This window comes from Hippopotamus amphibius, chromosome 17 (assembly GCF_030028045.1).
Source record: "Hippopotamus amphibius kiboko isolate mHipAmp2 chromosome 17, mHipAmp2.hap2, whole genome shotgun sequence".
Lineage (NCBI taxonomy): Eukaryota > Metazoa > Chordata > Mammalia > Artiodactyla > Hippopotamidae > Hippopotamus > Hippopotamus amphibius.
The window spans coordinates 26,513,207-26,530,245 of NC_080202.1; the positions used below are offsets into that span (position 1 = coordinate 26,513,207).

A 17,039-nucleotide genomic window follows, 5' to 3' on the forward strand; every position below is an offset into this window, starting at 1 on the left:
ACAGCAGCAGCAGTACTTTTGCGCAGTTGGCTCCCAAATCTGAATCTCCATCTTAGTTCTCCAGATCCACTGCATAGCCCCAGCTATGGTACCCACGATGGTCTCTCTAGCCCTGGCTGTCAACTCACTGAAGGCCAGACAATCCCCACTCCTGATGTCCCCATTTCATTTCTCTTCCTTATTCCTCCCATCACTGTCCTGGCAGACTCTCATCACCTGGGTAACAGCTGCTGGTGTCTTCACCGCCCCTGTTGTGTTCACCCATCACCAGGACACCACTTTAGTTCCATTTCTCTTTTCCTCTCTGAATGGGTCTTCTGAGTGAAGGCTCCTCAGCTTGGTGTGGGGATCCTGCCAAATTTTGATCCCATTTTACTTTTCTGCCCCTACGGGTGCCCTTGGTGTAGCTCAGCTGAGCTACCCGTGTATCAGAGAGCAGGCCAGGCACCCAGGCACAACTCTCAGCCCTTCACAGACAACTGCTGCCCCCCCCCACTCCCCACCCCAGCATTTCAGACCCCCCACTCCACCTCTAGCTTCCAGAGTCCAGGCTGTTTTGCAAGTTGGAACGTTTCTAGGAGCTTGGATTGGCGGGTGTGACCCCAGGCAGTGTTCCAAGGCTGACATAGAGTCCCTGGGGAAAGGAGAGGCTTCCTGTCTTTGGAAGCTTCTGCCCAAAACCATCTCTCCAGGAACCAGTGGTGAGGAAAGACCCCTGGGCTCCATTGAAAAAGACGTCTCTCGTCCCTTTTTTCCTGCCAGATGCCAGCAGTTCCTCCTCGCCGGAGACCATCTGACCCGGTGGAGGCAGCCCGAGAGCAAACCGGCCCCCAGCTGAAGAGCCCAGCTGCAGCCGGACAGATGGTGCTTGAGTTCTGAGGCCCAGTGATTCTCCGGCCACAGTCCAGCCCAGCCACTGCCACTTTCCAAGGGACTTAGAACTTCGGAGTTGCATGCTGTGATTGGAGGAAGGACCTGAGGGTGGAGGCAACCACAGCCCCTTTTGTAGCCAGGCTGTTCTATGGGAAATGAGTGGAAATGCAGGATCTAACCCCTCTTCTTAAAAAAAAGAAAAAAGAAAAAAAGAAAAAAGACCCCAGAAAACTGGCAAAGGTTGGAGTACCCAAAAGAGGAGGATGATCCTACCAGAGGCTTGGGGGAACCCCTGCCCCCTCCTGTAGGGCCACAGACACTGCCTGATCCCCTGCCCTATCCCCGGCTCCCTTCTGGGCATCTTGGGCCCTTTATTCCCATGGCCTCCTGCACCTCAGTCATTCCCCAGGGCTGCCGGCCCTCGGCACACCCGTGCACAGAGCTCTGGGTCAGAGAGCGCTATGCGGTCACTTGGGCCCGCTCTGAGGTGTGATGGGCCACTGCAGAGAGGTATCTCCTGACTGCTTGGGCCCCCCTGGCTGCCTCTGTTGGGGGCTGGCAAGGGCCCCCAGCAGGGATGGGGAGGCTGGCCACCCCGGAGCTGGAGGAGTCTAGCTGGGCAGAGGTAGTCTTTACTCTGGCAGAAGACAAAACCCAGTTCTGGATGGGACCCTGGAGTCCCACGACACTGGGGTCTCCAGGGGCTCTGACTCCGCGGCTGGACTAGAAGTTCTGCTGTCACCAAGGGTGGGCAGGAGCCAGTTCTTTAGTAACGCTGAGAAGGTGCAGGACTGAGGGGCAAGAAGATGCCGCCGCCAGCCAGGCCAGAGCCCCTGGGGCAGAAGGGCTTGCTGGGTGACTCTAGCCGAGAGTGAGAGGGCGAATGGCCAGGAGGAAAACAAGGGTCGTATGAACCTGACCAGGCACCAGCCACTGCCAACGGGAGGGGGGAGGGGGGAGGGGGAGGCAGCCCGGCCTCTGTGGCCCTGCGGCCTTGGAGAGGCGGAGGCGCTGACCTCGGGAGAACCGGGAAGCCTGGGCAGGCACGAGGCTTGGCCCCAGCAGGAGCCAGCTCAGTCGCACAGCGCTGGGGTGTTGGGAGCGGGCGCCGAGCCTGGCGGGGCTTGGTGGCTGTAAGTCACCCCGAGATAATGAGGGCGTGGCGGGCTCCCCGCGGTGCCGGAGGGGGCCCTGGCCGGGCGCGGCATCCCAACCGAGTGCGGAAGTGCGGCCGCCCTCCCCATCCCCGACGGCCCTCGATGACGGGGCGCAGAAGAGGGGGAGCCCCCGGACCCCGCCCCCGTTCCTGTGTGTGGCTTTGTCAGTGTTTCTGTTTCTGTTTGTTCTACGTGTGGGTTTTTTCTTGGAGCTGTTTCATAGGAGTTCGTGTAATAAAGACTTGGTGTGCTCTTGGTGCTCTGACGTGGCGGCACGTGGGCTGACCCTCCTCTCCTCCGCCCCCCCCGCCCGCAGCGCACGCGGGGCCCGGCTCGGCCTCCCCGCAGCCGCGCGCTCTCAGGTGCCACCTGGGCCGCAGCCCGCAGCCTCGCCCACCTGCTGGCGCTGCCCGCCTTCCTGTTTGCCTGGGAAAGTAAACCGCTTGCTGACAGGCCCGGGAAGCACCCGTCTGTTGCGAAAGCTCCAGCCGGTCCCCTCCCTAAATAAACAGAAAGCTGCCGGAGTAACGGCCCGCCTGGAGCTGCCGGGATGTGCAATCTTGGACTTCAAAGGGCCCGCGGAGATCCTCCATTTCCAACCTCTCTCGCTTTCCCCACTCCCGGCCTTTGCTGAACTACCTCCTGCGCCAGGGAGCTCACTGCCAAAGGAGGAAGCTGGTGCCCTTTTCAGACAGGGCGGTTTTCAAGGTTACAGAGTTCTTCCTGTGCTGGGCTGTGGCCTGCCTCGTGGCTCCAACCCACACAGCTTGTTTCTGGCCTCGGAGTCACCCCGGCCAAGTCACTCCCCTTCCCCTGATGCCTCGTTTGAGTTCAGTGGCCCTTCTCCTTCTGGATAAACCATGCAGGTTCCTCCTGCCTCACCTATGAAAAGCTTCCACGCCCAACCCTGCCCTGCCCCCAGCCCAGGTAGACCGAGGTGGGCTTGTAAATTGACCTTCCTGGACAGCTAGTGATGTTCCAGACCTGGTGTTTGGACCTCAGCAAACCAAGATTATCCTCTAACCCCTGCTCTGCCTATTCTTTCCTCATAGCTGTGGATCAGTGTAACTCCCCTCCACCTGAGCATAGCACCAGCACCTGGAACCTTGTTAGAAATGCCAGTTCTCAGCCCCACCCCAAACCTACTGAGTCAGAAACTCTGGAAGTGCAGCCTGGCAGTCTGTGCTTCCAATATGCACTAAAGTTTGGGAGTCCTGGTGCTATGCCAGGACCTAGTACTGGCTGCAGAGTAGAATTACCAGAGTTGTTTAAAAAATTTTGATGCTCAACACCCTAGACCAATTAAATCAACAGTTGTACGTTGGTTTGTCTGAAAGCACCGCAGGTAATTCAAGTTCACCATCAAGTTTACAACCTAGTTTGAGGACGCCCACACTAAGCAGTCTGTCAGGTGTTTCATATTAGCCCACTTAATCTTTCCCAGTAATGGCCACTTAAAAAAAAAAGGCCACTTTACAGATGATGAAATGACAATTCAGAAAGGTTAATCACTTAGGTAAGAGCTAGCAAGGTGTGAAGTCAGAAAAGGGCCCAGCCTTCAAAACCTGTGCTCGGTCCTCTATACCCTCTGCAGCTCACACTGTGCTCTATGGACCTGAAGCACTGGCATCACTCATGAGCTTATTAGAAATGTATGTTATCGGGTCCTACTCCAGACCTCATGAATCTGAACCTGGGGTGTAGTTGAACAAACCCATCAGATGCTTCCGATATGTTTGAGAACCACAGTTCTGCAGAGCAGCAGCACCTGTATCATCCGGGAGCTTGTGAGAAACAGAATTTCCGGCTCTGCTCCAGATCTACTGCACCAGAATGTGCATTTTAACAACCTCCTCAGTTGTCTTGTACACACAGTAAGTTCTCAAACTCGCCGTACACTGGAATCATCTCTCATGCTTGGGTCCCATTCCCAGAGATTCTGGTTTAATTGATTTCGGATTTCGCCTGGAAATCAGATTGTAAAAGCTCTTCAGGTGATTCTAATATGTGGCAAAGTTTGAGAACCACTCACTATTATGCCTATTAGTGTAGATGAGGCTGAAGGTGATTGGAAGCAGAGACGGGGGTGTGCGGAAAAAAGGCAAAAGCTTACCAGGTCCAACAGGAGTGCAGAAGACGAAGCCCTGCTCCTGGTTGAACAGTGTGTAGAGAACCCAGGAAGGAGTCAGGCTGGGCCAGGTGATCGCCCCAGCCATCCACCCTCTCACCATGCTCATCTGCAAGTCCTGGGCTCTTGGTATCCACGAGGTGATACCTGCAGGTTTATCTTCTGCAAAAATGCTGAGCCGGGCTATCTGGAGTCTAGTCCAGCCAGTGCCCCTCCCCCTTTGTATACTTTGGTGTCCTCAGAGCTCAGTCCCAGCTTGAGAGGAGCTCATGGGTCTGGGGAATGCTGTGCCCAGAAGAACTGGCCTGGTTATTACCATGCTGGGGTCTCAACACTCCCTCTATTCTTCTGAAGCACATGGTAGACTCTACCAGGTAGAAGGTGAAGTTGGAGGAAACACAGGAGGACTTGGTTTGAATCAGGCAGGCAAAGTGTGGGATGCTGCTGCTGAGAGCCGCTTATCAGTGCTTACTGTATAGCAGTCACTTTTCTGGGGTGCTTTATGCACAGCATTTTATCCCACAACTATTACATGAAATCAGTATTAATACTCCCATTTCTCAGATCAGGATACTGAGGCACAGAGATGTTAAGGTCCTTACTCAGTATCACTGTCAGTAAGTGGTAGTACCTGAATTTGAACCCCGGCAGCTGAACTCCAGAGCTGGTGCCTAAACACTAAGCTATATATTGGGGTGGGGAAAGAGGTGATAAGACTTACAACCCCTGCATAAATGCAATTTGTAGAGCATGGAGAAGTCCACTTGCTTAAAAACGTCTCCAACAGCATGCCCGGAAGTCACCTATTAGCATTCTTTATCTGGTTTTAAAAACAATCTCTTATCATTTCCATTAAATGGCAAATATGCTATTGAGAGAGAAGCCCATGAAGCCCTTTTGCCCATTATCACAGCATAGATTAATATTTGTTGGATTAGTTGGCTAGACCAGCTGGAGGAAGATTTGGAAATTTCTGGAGTTGTTGGTGGGGTGGTGGTGGGGGGTGTTGAGTGGGGCTGTGTAGCTCTACTGCCACCTGGTGGTTCTCTCAGACGTGTCAATTGCTGGCCATTGAGGGGCCAAACACCATGTTCCAAGAAGGAAGACCAGGGCACCTCTTTGGCCTGAAGTCAAACAGACAGAGGAATTTACTCTGTTCACATGGTCTTATGTTTGGTAAAATTTGCAAAGCAAGGATATTTTTGTATTTTTTTTCTTAAAAGGGCCACTAAGATTATATAAGCTTCAGACCCCACAAAACCAGCATTTACCCTGCCTTTCATTTTTATAAAGAGTCACAGTTCTTTATCCGTACAGGAGGATTATTCCAGGGACTCTGTAGTGAGGAGTTGTGAAGCTCAGTACAAACTCAGCATGAGCCTGCCTTGCTCTGACCTTGTCATTCAAAGCGTGGTCTGTGGATACAGTGACCAGCTGTCCTGGTTTTCCATGACTGAGTGCTTTCTTTGGACGTGGAGCTTTGAGTGCTAAAACCAGGAAAGTTCGGGGCAAACTTGGGTGAGTCAAATTACTCTATCTGCAGATCAGCAGCACTGGAGTCAGCCTGGAAGTTTTTTTAGGAATGCAGAATTTCAGGCCTCACCCCAGATCCAATGAGTCAGAATCTGCATTTTCCAAGAACCCCAGGAGCTTCAGGTACACATTAAATTGCCTTCCCGAAGAAAAGAAGGGCCTACACCAGCCCTGAAATGTGTGCCTTCAAGGGCCTCATCTTCTGCTGGGAAAACTCCGCAGCGTGGTTCCAACTGGCCTTTAATTCTGATAACAAAAGGCCAGGCCTAGCTGGCTCCTGTTTCCTTGGCTACAACAGGAGCCACAGTGATACAGACCTCCCAGGGCAGGTAGGCTAAAGTGCTTGTCTCTCCTCTGCCTGAGCTGGATTCTTCTTGGGGGCAAGGCTGCTGTTTGCTGAAGAAATGAATGGGCAGCCATGTGAAAATGCCTTGAGGGAATTCCTTGGTGGTCCAGTGGTTGGGACTCCACGTTTTCACTGCCAAGGGCCTGGGTTCAATCCCTGAAAAAAAAAAAAAAAAAGAGAAAAATGCCTTGAAAATTGTTAGGTGTGATTCAGTTGTAGGTGTGATTAAATGCATTGTGATCTATTGCTCTTAGGCATGGAATGGTCAGAAATTGTTATCATCATTACTCCTATTTGTTGAACAACCTCTATATACCAGGCATGGTTTTGAGCACTCGGCAGGTATTAACCCACTGACTCCTTACAACAAGGCTATGTGGTGGGTGCTAGGATCACACCCATTTCACAGAAGACAAAGCTGAGGCTCAGAGGTTTATAAAAGGGATCTATCCATCAGTGAGGTAGAGAGGACAGCCAAAACTGGAAGTGACCAGGGGTGTGATGGGGTGGCGGAGTGCTTCCATTCCACCACAGCTTTGTCCCTATGGGTGTAGCCGGGGAAGGCCTCCAGGAAGGAGGGCAGCAAAGGAGGGCTGAGATCACTGCATCCTCATTTGCCCTAACTTGGTTTTATTTCTCTGTGCTGTTCAACTAGGGAATTCTTTCTAAGAGCCAGCTCTGGGCTAAGCACCAGGCTGACTGTGGGGAGGCAGAGATAAGAGTCCTGGTTGCTGCCTCAAAGAGGCCCAGTTAAATGGACTCAGACAAGCAGAGTTACAACACCAGGCCTGGAAAGTGAGAGCGAGAAGCTTAGGGAGCAAGCAGGTCCTGGGGGCACATCCATCCAGTCTGGCTGAGTGTGTGCTGGGGCAGAAGCACCTTCCCAACTGACTGCTGAAAGGAAGTGCGGGCCTCCAGGGAGGGAGGGTCTGGGCCAGGAGGCAAACAGCATGGAGGCGAGAGGGGGCACTCCTGCCTCTTCCTTGAAGACCTCCCTCCGTGCCCTTCATCCCCCTGGGGCTTGTCCTGTGGATTGAATATATATTACTGCTTTCCTTCTCTTTTAAAGCGACACCTAACTGCTCCCTGATCCTTGCTCTGTGCCAAAGGTGAGTAGCTGTATTTGTGATTTCATCAACATGCTGGGGGTTTCACTTGCCAAAGCTCTTCCGCTACTGGAGATGCTCCTGTTCTTTTTGTCAGACAAACTCCTGGGCACTGTTTACAAAGATGTGGGCAGAGTGTAGAGAAGCCACAGGGATGGCCTAGACCCTATGGCTGGTACAGAGGGGGCACAGTTGGCCATATCTAGGCCTGAAGGGAAGGGAGAAGACAGTGACTGGAACCTGGGGAGAGAGCTGGGTGTGAAGAGGCCACCCTGCGGAGCTATGACTTTCTGGTCCTGGATTGTATGGGGAGGAGGGGTGGGAATGACTTCTGTCTCCTCCTTCTTCCCAGTCCCTGGCCAATGCCTCCCATTGGTGTCACCAATGGGAACCCAACAGGAAACAGAAGGCAAGGGGTTGGAGGATGCAGTCCTAGAGGTCAGCCTCGGGGTGGGGAGGTGGTGCAGAGCAGGGTGAAGAAGGACACAGAGTGGGTGTGGCTCTGGGTGGGCAAATGGAAGCTACTCAGTGCCAGCACTTAGTGATCAATGTTGTAGGCTGAATGGTGTCCCTCCAAAGTTCGTACATTGAGGTCCCCACCCCCAGTACCTCAGGATGTGACTGTGTTTGCAGATAGCATCTTTAAAGAGGTATTTAAGTAAAAATGAGGTCATTAGTTTGGGCCCAAATCCAATATGATTGGAGTCATAAGAAGAGGACACGGACACATGGAGGGAAGACTGTGTGAAAACACAAGGAGAAGACAGCCATCTACAAACCAGGGAGAGAGGCCTCCGAAGAAACTAGCCCTGCCAATACTTTGATCTCTGACTTCCAGCCTCCAAAACTGTAAGAGAATAGATTTCTGTCGTTGAAGCCATTCAGCCTGTGGTATTTTGTTATGGCAGCCCCAGCCAACCAATAGTCAATAAGCTATTCAGCACATAACTTATTAATTATGCATTTGCCTCTCTGTATCCCCCCTTTGGACAGCCAGCTTCTCCAGGACTCAGCACAGGGTCAGGTAGGTGCCGAAATGTTTGTAGGATGAATGGATCATTTAATAAGAAAATAAAACATTAAGGCAATCTATGAACTATCATCAAAATTCTACAGTCCCAGGTGGCAACCAGTGGGTTACAGGACACAATGGCAAACGTGATGCTGTCACAGCCATTAGACTTGTTTGTTACTCACAAGCACTTACTACGTGACAGGCACTGTGATTCGTGCTTTACATGAATGATCGCTTTTACTCTGGCAACAAGCCACTCAGATAGTTGACACTGCCAGATGTTAGATGGGGAAACCGAGGCTTGAAAAGTTATGTAAGTGCCCAAGATGACAGGATTAGTGGGTACATCTACAGTGTGATGCATTGGGACGAAATGGGGCCGAGTGGTATAGTGGATGGAATATGACCTTTTGGGGAGTTTACACGCTCTATTTCCTTATCTGTAAGATTGTCAGGACATGACCTATGGCCCCAGGTAGTTCAACTATTGAAGGAGATAATCCAGGTCCCTGGTGCAGTGCATGGCATGAGCGCATCAGCTTCCTGCAGCCTTGAGAGGCCCAGGTGAGACGATAGAAAACCTCTACTGCCCCTTCTGCTCGCCCCCAGCTCTCTCCTACATGATGAACGGTTGCTCCCTGGGGTGCACACTTCCTGTTGCAGGCTCAGAGGGTTCCCAGTCCATCTTGCTCCCACTTCTCCATGGTCCCTTACTCTACCCACCAACATTCTGCTCTCAGTCACAGAAGCGTGAAATAGGATGTTGGAGGGGACACTTGGAAGGCTCAGAAGAGGAAGGGACTTCCCCAAGAAGATCTAGAGAGAAAACTGCCAGCTTGCAATTCCTCCCCCATCCAGGGCTTGGGTCTTTGGCTCCCCTCCCTGAACTTGGAATAAACCCTTCTAATTCTTTAGCAGTGGTAACTGGGTAACAGCAGTGGCTTATAGGGCAGGCCCAAGTGGGAGAAGGGAAGTGTGTCTGTGGTCTGCGCTGGCAGCTAGCTCTGACTTGGACAGAATTAGAAACTTGTTTTGAAGCCTGGGAAGACTATATTTAGCTGGGAGTGTGTTTGCTCTCCCTAGAGCAAAGTCTCGTAGACCTGCCTAGGACTCCATGCTTGGCCCAGTGGCCAGAGCTGTGCTCTCTTTTCCCTGTTCCAGAGGGTCTTGAGGCAGCAGGGAAACCCACCTCTCAGCTCCCGGCCTCAGATCACCCTGTTCCCCTGCCCCTGGGGCCAGTTTTGTTTGACTTCTTCAGCCCACCAGTCTCCAGCCAGAGGCAGGGCTAAGCGTTCAGCAGGGGCTGGAAGCCTTGCTCTGTCAGCTGCCTATCAGACAAGTTACTTAACCCCCTGTGGCTTCACATTCTCATCTATAATGAGGAAAACAACAGCCACTTGTGGGTAGGTGTGTGGATTCGCTGAGATAACACAAACAAGCAGTAACTGCTCATCAGACATCCCTCTCCTCTGCCTCACCAGCCTCCCAGAGAGCAGGGGGGACTCTGGGATGACTTGACACTCTTTCTTGCTGACAAAGATAATGGGCTCCCAGGAGATATTTTGTGTGTATGTGATTCAAAAGATTTCACTGGATGAAAAAGTTCAAAAATGAATAGAAACTCTTCACAGGCCAATCTCTGAGGGATACATAAAGAAAAAAAGTCCTCCCTCCCCCTCCTGCAATCTCACTGGAGATAATGTTCACAGCCGTTGGGTACCCTTCCACATAGTTCCTATCCTCATGCAAACACGAACACGTGTAAAAGTTTTTTTTTTTCTCTTGATTAAAGACGCTTCTCTGCAACTTCCTTTTTCATTTAACAATAAGTCACGGGCATTCATCTAGGTCAATACGTATGGCTCTAGCTCGTTCATTTCAACAGCTGCATAAGACTCCATGGATTATATGAAGCGTAATTTTCCAGCCATTTCCCATTCGATGGATGGGAGGGTGCATTACAAACAATGCTGCAATAACGATCTCGGCACAAATACCATCGTGAAATTATGTTTTAATTTCTATGGGATACTTTACCCAAAGCATGACTGTTGTGCCAAAAGGTTATCCTAAGAGGTTACTTTCCCCAGATTTTTGAGTTTCCTTCTGCGAATTTGTTTGTTCCGGACACTTTCACTTTTAAGCTCCAATAAGGAGCAGCTAGCTAGCGACGCCTCCCGGGGAGAAAACACTAGGTGCCCGCAGCATCCCTATTAGAGCGGATGCAGGTGGCGCTCCAGGGCCAAAGGGTTTAGTGGGGAGCGCTAAACGTAGGAGACGGAGGACGGCGGCTTGGGCTCTAGGGTGACCCTGGGCAAGTGACGTCCCTCCCCGGGCCTTGGTTTTTACGCGCAGCCCGGGCCCAGAGCTCGTGACCTCTGATTTCTGCCTTCTGAATTCCTAGCCTAGTTGGCTCCCCCAGGACCTAGGCCGCACCTCCCTCCTCCCTCCCCATCATCTTTCCTCCGCTCGGCCCCGTCTTCCCGAGCTGAGTTGGCTCAGTAAGTAAGGCCAGCAAGTGTAAAGCAACCACCACAATTAACCCCTCCCCAACATCGGTCATTTATTGCTTCTGCCGGGCTTTGGCTCGCTCCCTCCCTGGCGGCTAGGCTATCGAGTGCTCCTGTCTGAACCTGGCATGCAGCCTAGGGCGCGCCGATTCGGCCATCCTTTGCTTCTGCCTGGCTCCGCCCTCCCGTTGGGGCCGCGGCTGTAGCACAGCGATCCGCGGCTCGGCCCGCGACTTACACCCGCTTTGCCTGCCGCAGGCGCTTCCGGTTCCGGTACGAGGAGCCGCGCAGGATCCGAGGCGCTGATCATGGCGGGGAGCCGGCTGGAAACCGTGGGGAGCATTTTCTCGCGGTGCGTGCTCGGAGCCGGGGTGGGCCAAGGTCTTGGGTGGGTCTGAGCCCGGCTGGGCCTCTCTGTGCTCTCTCTTATTTCTGAAGAATTGTGCTTGACTACGTCTCCCCTTGAATTTCTTAGCTCTCATGTTCAAGATCGCACCTCTCCGTTCCCCGAGTGGACGTCTCTAGGAGGAGGAAGGGAGGAAGGGGCTGATGGGCCTGGGACCGTCTTCGTACTTTCCTTGACGGGAGGGGATGGGGCGAGGAGGGTGGGACGCACGTAAGAAGGTGGAAGGATTGACCCCCGAGCAGTTAGGTTGGTTTGGATGGAAACATCGCACCTGTAGGTAGGGGACCTCCTGCTCCGCCCTCCTTGCGCTTGTCTTCCGGACTCCGCGACCCCGCCGGTGTCTCAGGCTGCGGCTGCGCTGGTTCGGGGGCTCCGACAGCCTATTGTCACCGACTGACCTTCGATCTTTACCCTTTCTTCAGGACGCGGGACCTGATTCGGGCTGGGGTGTTGAAGGAGAAGCCGCTCTGGTTTGACGTATATAACGCCTTCCCCCCGCTGAGGGAGCCGGTCTTCCGGAGGCCCCGCTTGCGATACGGCAAAGCTAAATCTCCCGTCCAGGACATCTTCTACCAAGAGGATCGGATTAGAGCGTGAGTGCCGAGCCCGTATGGTGGGCAGGAGGCAGCAGAACTTCAGAAGGAAAGGTTTAGTCAGCAGACTGGCAGCTTAAGTAGGAACTGAGTCAGGGCTTGCCCTGTGGAGACGTTCTTGTCTAGCTAGCCAGAGTAGGGAATCAGTGCCCCTCCCCCCGCCATGTGAGAGAAGCAGAAGTTCGGAGAAGTAGACTCTGGACCTCAGCAATTGATTGATGTTTGCAATTATAGCTACCTGTTTCTGCACATCTGTCTGCTGGCACTGTGCTAAGCCTTTAATAAACGTTATCTCGTTTAGGTCTTTCTCTAACCCCACAAGATAGGTCTCCTCGCCTCGATTTTAGTCATGAGAACGATGAGGCTCAAGGAGGTCAGCTTACTGGGAATTCACAGACAAAGCCTTTTCCCTCAAATACTGATGTCAGTTCGTTTTTAATATCCAGAATGTGTACAGTTTCTTAGCTCTTTAAATGTTAAGATCAGAGATTGGGCCTAATTGAAATTAATACATATCTCTTATTCTTACCCCTATTCCTGGATATAAAAAAACAATTTATTAAGTCCTTATATTCTCTGTTGAGGTCCAGGCACCTTTCATTGGAGGAATCTTCTTTTTCTCCCCACAGCACTCCTTTGAGGTAGGAGAAGAAGTATGTTCTGGCTCTGCTTGGAAATTTTCAGACATCTTTGGGGCATTAAATACTTTTTCAGTACTTTTCTGCTCAGGTCCATTGCATGCACTTGGTCAGGGTGCTTTCAAGGTCGTGTATGCATTAAAATCATTTGTGCTTCTCCTTTGTGCATAGCAGTGGAACTGGGTGATGGTCATTGGAGAATGTGAAATATTTTATTGCTTCCTCTTTTATTATTGTTAATGCCAAAATAATAACACCTTGTACTTAAATAGTTTTTTGAACCTTTATCTTTCTGGCTTTTGTTTTGTTTTGTTTTTGGTGTTTTTGATATTTTTAAGAACTTATAAGAACAAAATAAATTCCGGGTTTATCAAAACCTAAATGTAAAAAGTGAAATCATAAAAATACTAGAAGAAAACATGGGATAATTTAAAAAATAATCTCAGTGATAAAAGTCTACCAAGCATGATATAAAAACCCAGAAGCCATAGATGAAAATATTAAAATTTTCTGCACACAAAAACTACCATAAAGCAAAATCAAAAGTCAGTTGGCATACTGGGAAAAAGTTTTGCAGCATGTATGACAAAGGGCTAGTTTCCTGTTTATACTGCTGTTAAGTTTGCTTATAAGGCAATAAGAAAAAGACCAGGGACTTCCCTGGTGGTCCAGTGGTAAAGAATCTGTCCTGCAGTGGAGCGGACACAGGTTCAATCCCTGGTTGGGAAACTAAGATCCCACATGCTGTGGAACCACTAAGCCCGTGCGCCACAACTAGAGAGTCTGTGTGCCTCAACTAAGAGAGTCTGCATGCTGCAAACTACAGAGCCCATGCACCCTGGAGCCCGTGTGCTACAGCTAGAGAAGAGAAAAACCTATACGCCACAACTAGAGAGAAGCCTGGGTGCGGTAACCAAGACCTGGAGCAGCTAAAAGAAAAGTAATTAATTACTTAAAAAAAAAAGAAAGAAAAAGACCAAAAGGAAAAATAGGCAAAGAACATGGACGGGTCACAGAAAAGGAAATTCATTGGCTTTTAGACATGAAAAGATGTTCAATCTGTTTCATAAGAAAAGCAAAACTACAATGAATTATAATATTTCACCTGTCAAATTGAAAAAGATCAAAAAGTTGGAAAATATAATTTGGTCAGGGTATGGAGAAATACAGGCCTCCTACCTTACTGGAATGGGTAGTCCTGGTATGGCACAACCCCTTTGGAAAGCATTTTGGCAATTTGGAAGGCCAAATTACAAATGCACACACCTTGACCCAACAGTACCATTTTTATGAAATTATTCCACAGACTTATTTGCAGAATACACTAAGAAATATAAAGGTAATCATTGCAACACTGTCTAAAGTAGAAAAGGACTAGAAACAATCTACATGCACTGATGGGAAATGATCTCTGAGAAGTATTAAGTAAAAAGGCAAGATGTGTTTACTATCCTTGCAGTTAAACAATGGCTGTGGACAGGGAACGATGGATGCATGTGTGCTTGTATATTGCTAGAACATTCCTGGGTACACAGGAAACTGGTTAGTGTTGCTTACCGGGAGGGGAACTAGGGAATTGGGGTACAGAGCTGAGGAGAAGACCTTTCTGTAACATTTGACGTATTTACCATGTGCATGCATTGCTTATTTAAAACAAAGAAAAGCTGTTTGGCTTAGGGTCTGTAGGTCATGTTCTACTCAATTCCTCAGGGCCCAGCAGTTATTCTTGGTTCCATTCTTGGCCACGATCTATAATTGAGATTTATATTGTGTTGTTTTGTATTTTCTAGGAAATTTTATTCTACCTATGGATCTGGTCAAAAAGCTTTTGATCTGTTCAATCCAAAATTCAAGTCTACCTGTCAGCGGTAAGCCATTCTACAAGTCTTTGATTACCTTTCTTTTTTTAGGATTTAGTTGTCAGTTTGAGGAGTTTTGTTGAATTCTGCTTGAGGAAAAAGATGTTCCTTTAGGAAGATCTCTCTTTTTTAAAAAATTTATTATTATTATGTTTTAACCATAGGTCATTGTTGGTTATCTGTTTTAAATCTAGCAGTGTGTACATGTCAATCCCAAACTCCCTAGGCAGTTCCCTTAAGGGAATACTTGGTACTGTATGATAGCATGTCTTGAAAACTCTCAGTATACAGACTGAAGCTGTGACTGCTTGGAATTCTAGGTTTGTGGAGAAGTACATTGAGCTACAGAAATGTGGAGAAACAGATGAAGAGAAGTTATTTGTGGAAGCAGGGAAGGCTTTACTGGCAGAAGGTGTCATTTTAAGACGAGTAGGAGAAGCAAGGACTGTGAGTATTTTATTATCAAAACTGTTACTAGGATTGGTTGTCCATTTGTCAGAGGTTAAAGGAAGGCTTGGTTTTCTTTCCCCAGCCGTGGCTCCAGGTCAGATACTGTTAGGTTGAATAGACTAGAATTTTGCAGTAAGGACGGCTGCTTGGAACAAGTGAGTTGTCATGAGGGCTTTTTAAAATCATGGTTCTATAGAGATTTTCATCATTTTTATTATTTGTTGTAATCAAATTTGACCTGAGGTATTAATGTTAAATTTTTGATAGTGATAGAATGTGCCTAGTCACATAGCTTCAGCTGATTAATTGAGTGAAAGTGATAACATCTGTGTGACGTACTTATATCTGGACTTTTAAGCAACAGGATGGCAGTCACATTTCCCGGAAATCCGAACCCATGGGTGTGAAACCCCAAACTGCGTCGGAGGAGAACCAGGCTCTGAAAGAAGTTCCACAGGCCCAGCATTTGGAGGCACCTGGAGAACAGTCGAAAGGCCTCTCGCCTCCTTGAAGAACTTGTATACTGTGTATACTGACATCCAAACTGGATTCACTACATGAGTGTTGTACTATTTTTAACAGTTGAACTGTGTAAATGTTTCTTGATCGCTAAGGCATCATGTTTGCCTTCTTTTGGTTCCCACTTCTAGGTTGTCATAAAGCCCTGTATCATGGTTTGAAGAAGCAGTTATGTGAACTTTTATGTTAGGGTGATATTTGTTTTTTTTTTTTTTTTGGCGCGCGGGCTTAGTTGCTCCGCGGCATGTGGGATCTTCCTGGAGCAGGGATTGAACTCATGTCCTCTACATTGGCAGGCGGATTCCCAACCACTGCGCCACCTAGGAAGCCCTGTTAGGGTGATATTAAACAAAGAATTCCTGGTGCTTATTTTACTTTTGGCTGCATTTGGTGTTTCTCTAGTTGTGGCAAGTGGGGGCTACTCTTTGTTTGTGGTGCACGGGCTTCTCATTGCAGTGGCTTCTCTTGTTGCGGAGCCCCTAAGCGCATGGGCTTCAGTAGCTGTGGCTTGAGGGCTTCGTTGCTCCGAGGCATGTGCGATCTTCCCGGGCCAGGGATCAACCCGTGTCCCCTGCATTGGCAGGTGAATTCTTAACCACTGTGCCACCAGGGAAGCCCTGAGTTGTGCTTTGCAGTAAAAGTGAGGACCTATCATTGATGATAGACAAAGGCCAAAACTATAATCTCATGGATTTAATCTTTCCTGATTAATCTTTCTCAGGAAAGATTTGCTGAGTGAATGAATGAGCACATGCAGCTGAAGACTGAATTCAGCTGCTACCTCTGTAGGTAACTGGGTTGCTAAGAGGGATGCTGCGCTCCACCGGCATCTGCCTGCCTCCCTGGTGTCAGGGTGAGCTTACAGGTTTTTACCAGCTCTCCTGCTTTTTTCATTGTCTTATCTTTAACTAATTAAATGAAACACCCTTCAGTTATTAGTTTTCAGCTATCAGTAATTTGCTGCTCCAGAAATTTCTTTCTGTAAAACTTGTGTAGCTTTTCTCTCCTGTTCCTTGTGTACAGTCTCTTCTGTCTCTTGGCAGGTTAAGGGCGAGGCCCACACCCTGCCTGTACACCTTGCACATGGCGCTCCAGTAATGGAAGGTCAATGAGTACCTGAGGCAAAAGCCATTCTCAGCCATTCTGTCCCCCCCCCCCCCACCTTTATAACTGTTTTACAGTTCCTCTTGTTTAGGAAATGCTTTACATTTAGTTGGGGAAGTAAATTACATCCATTCGACATTAGGCAACCATTGGGCGCCAAATACCAGGCCAGGTCTTGGGAGGAGGACTTCGGCAGGTGGAGGAGAAGGTTCTGTTCTCGGGGCTTACTCATTACCTCTCTAAACCTTATCTTTCTGGGATTTAAAAGGTGGTTTCTTTGTCATAGTAACGAAGACATTTACAAAAATTACTTGTTGCATAAATAAAGAAAAAGTTATTCATGTCCAGGGTTCAGAATCTACAGGTGAAAAGTCAATCTCCTTCCCACTCGTGTCCTCTGGCCCTCCCATTTTCCCTGCCCTTAGGCCACCACTATCCCCCTTTCTTTCCAGAAATAATTTTGAGTGCATACAAGGGGACACATGGATACTGTTCTGTACCTTGTTTTCCACTTAATATCTCAGGGATCCTTTGTATGGACGCTTCGCAGACCTTTAGGTTGAACCTCGGTGATCAAAACGGGGCGTCACCAGCAGCAGCTGGGTGGCGGGTGCCGGTTCACAAAGAGCCAGGTCGGATGTCACGAGATGAGCAGAGGTCTGCATGCTGCGGGGCTGGGTTGGGAGCATGCTCTGTCCTCTCCCTTCTCCCCTCCACCGCCAGAGAGAGAACCCAGGAGCCCCAGCGCCCCAAACAGAAGGATCCCTGAGTAGCTGCCCCCCTCCCCACGGGCAGCTCCTTG

General features: G+C 49.5%; 2 protein-coding genes across 5 annotated transcripts in view; both read left to right on the forward strand.

The window, feature by feature from the left end:
- The window catches only part of CUEDC1 (CUE domain containing 1), a 79,741-nt gene extending 77,453 nt beyond the window's left edge, over window positions 1-2,288 (forward strand). For all 4 annotated transcript variants that reach the window (XM_057716396.1, XM_057716398.1, XM_057716399.1 and 1 more), the window contains one exon: window positions 763-2,288. The gene's annotated coding sequence lies outside the window, so the exon portion shown is untranslated. The remainder of the gene's footprint in view (window positions 1-762) is intronic.
- An 8,561-nt stretch (window positions 2,289-10,849) lies between these two features.
- On the forward strand, window positions 10,850-15,299 carry MRPS23 (mitochondrial ribosomal protein S23). Its single transcript, XM_057716757.1, has 5 exons — window positions 10,850-11,020; window positions 11,497-11,667; window positions 14,096-14,173; window positions 14,485-14,611; window positions 14,973-15,299. The coding sequence occupies exons 1-5, from the start codon at window positions 10,977-10,979 to the stop codon at window positions 15,123-15,125; spliced, it is 573 nt and encodes a 190-aa protein (XP_057572740.1). The 5' UTR covers window positions 10,850-10,976; the 3' UTR covers window positions 15,126-15,299.
- Window positions 15,300-17,039: the final 1,740 nt, after the last annotated feature.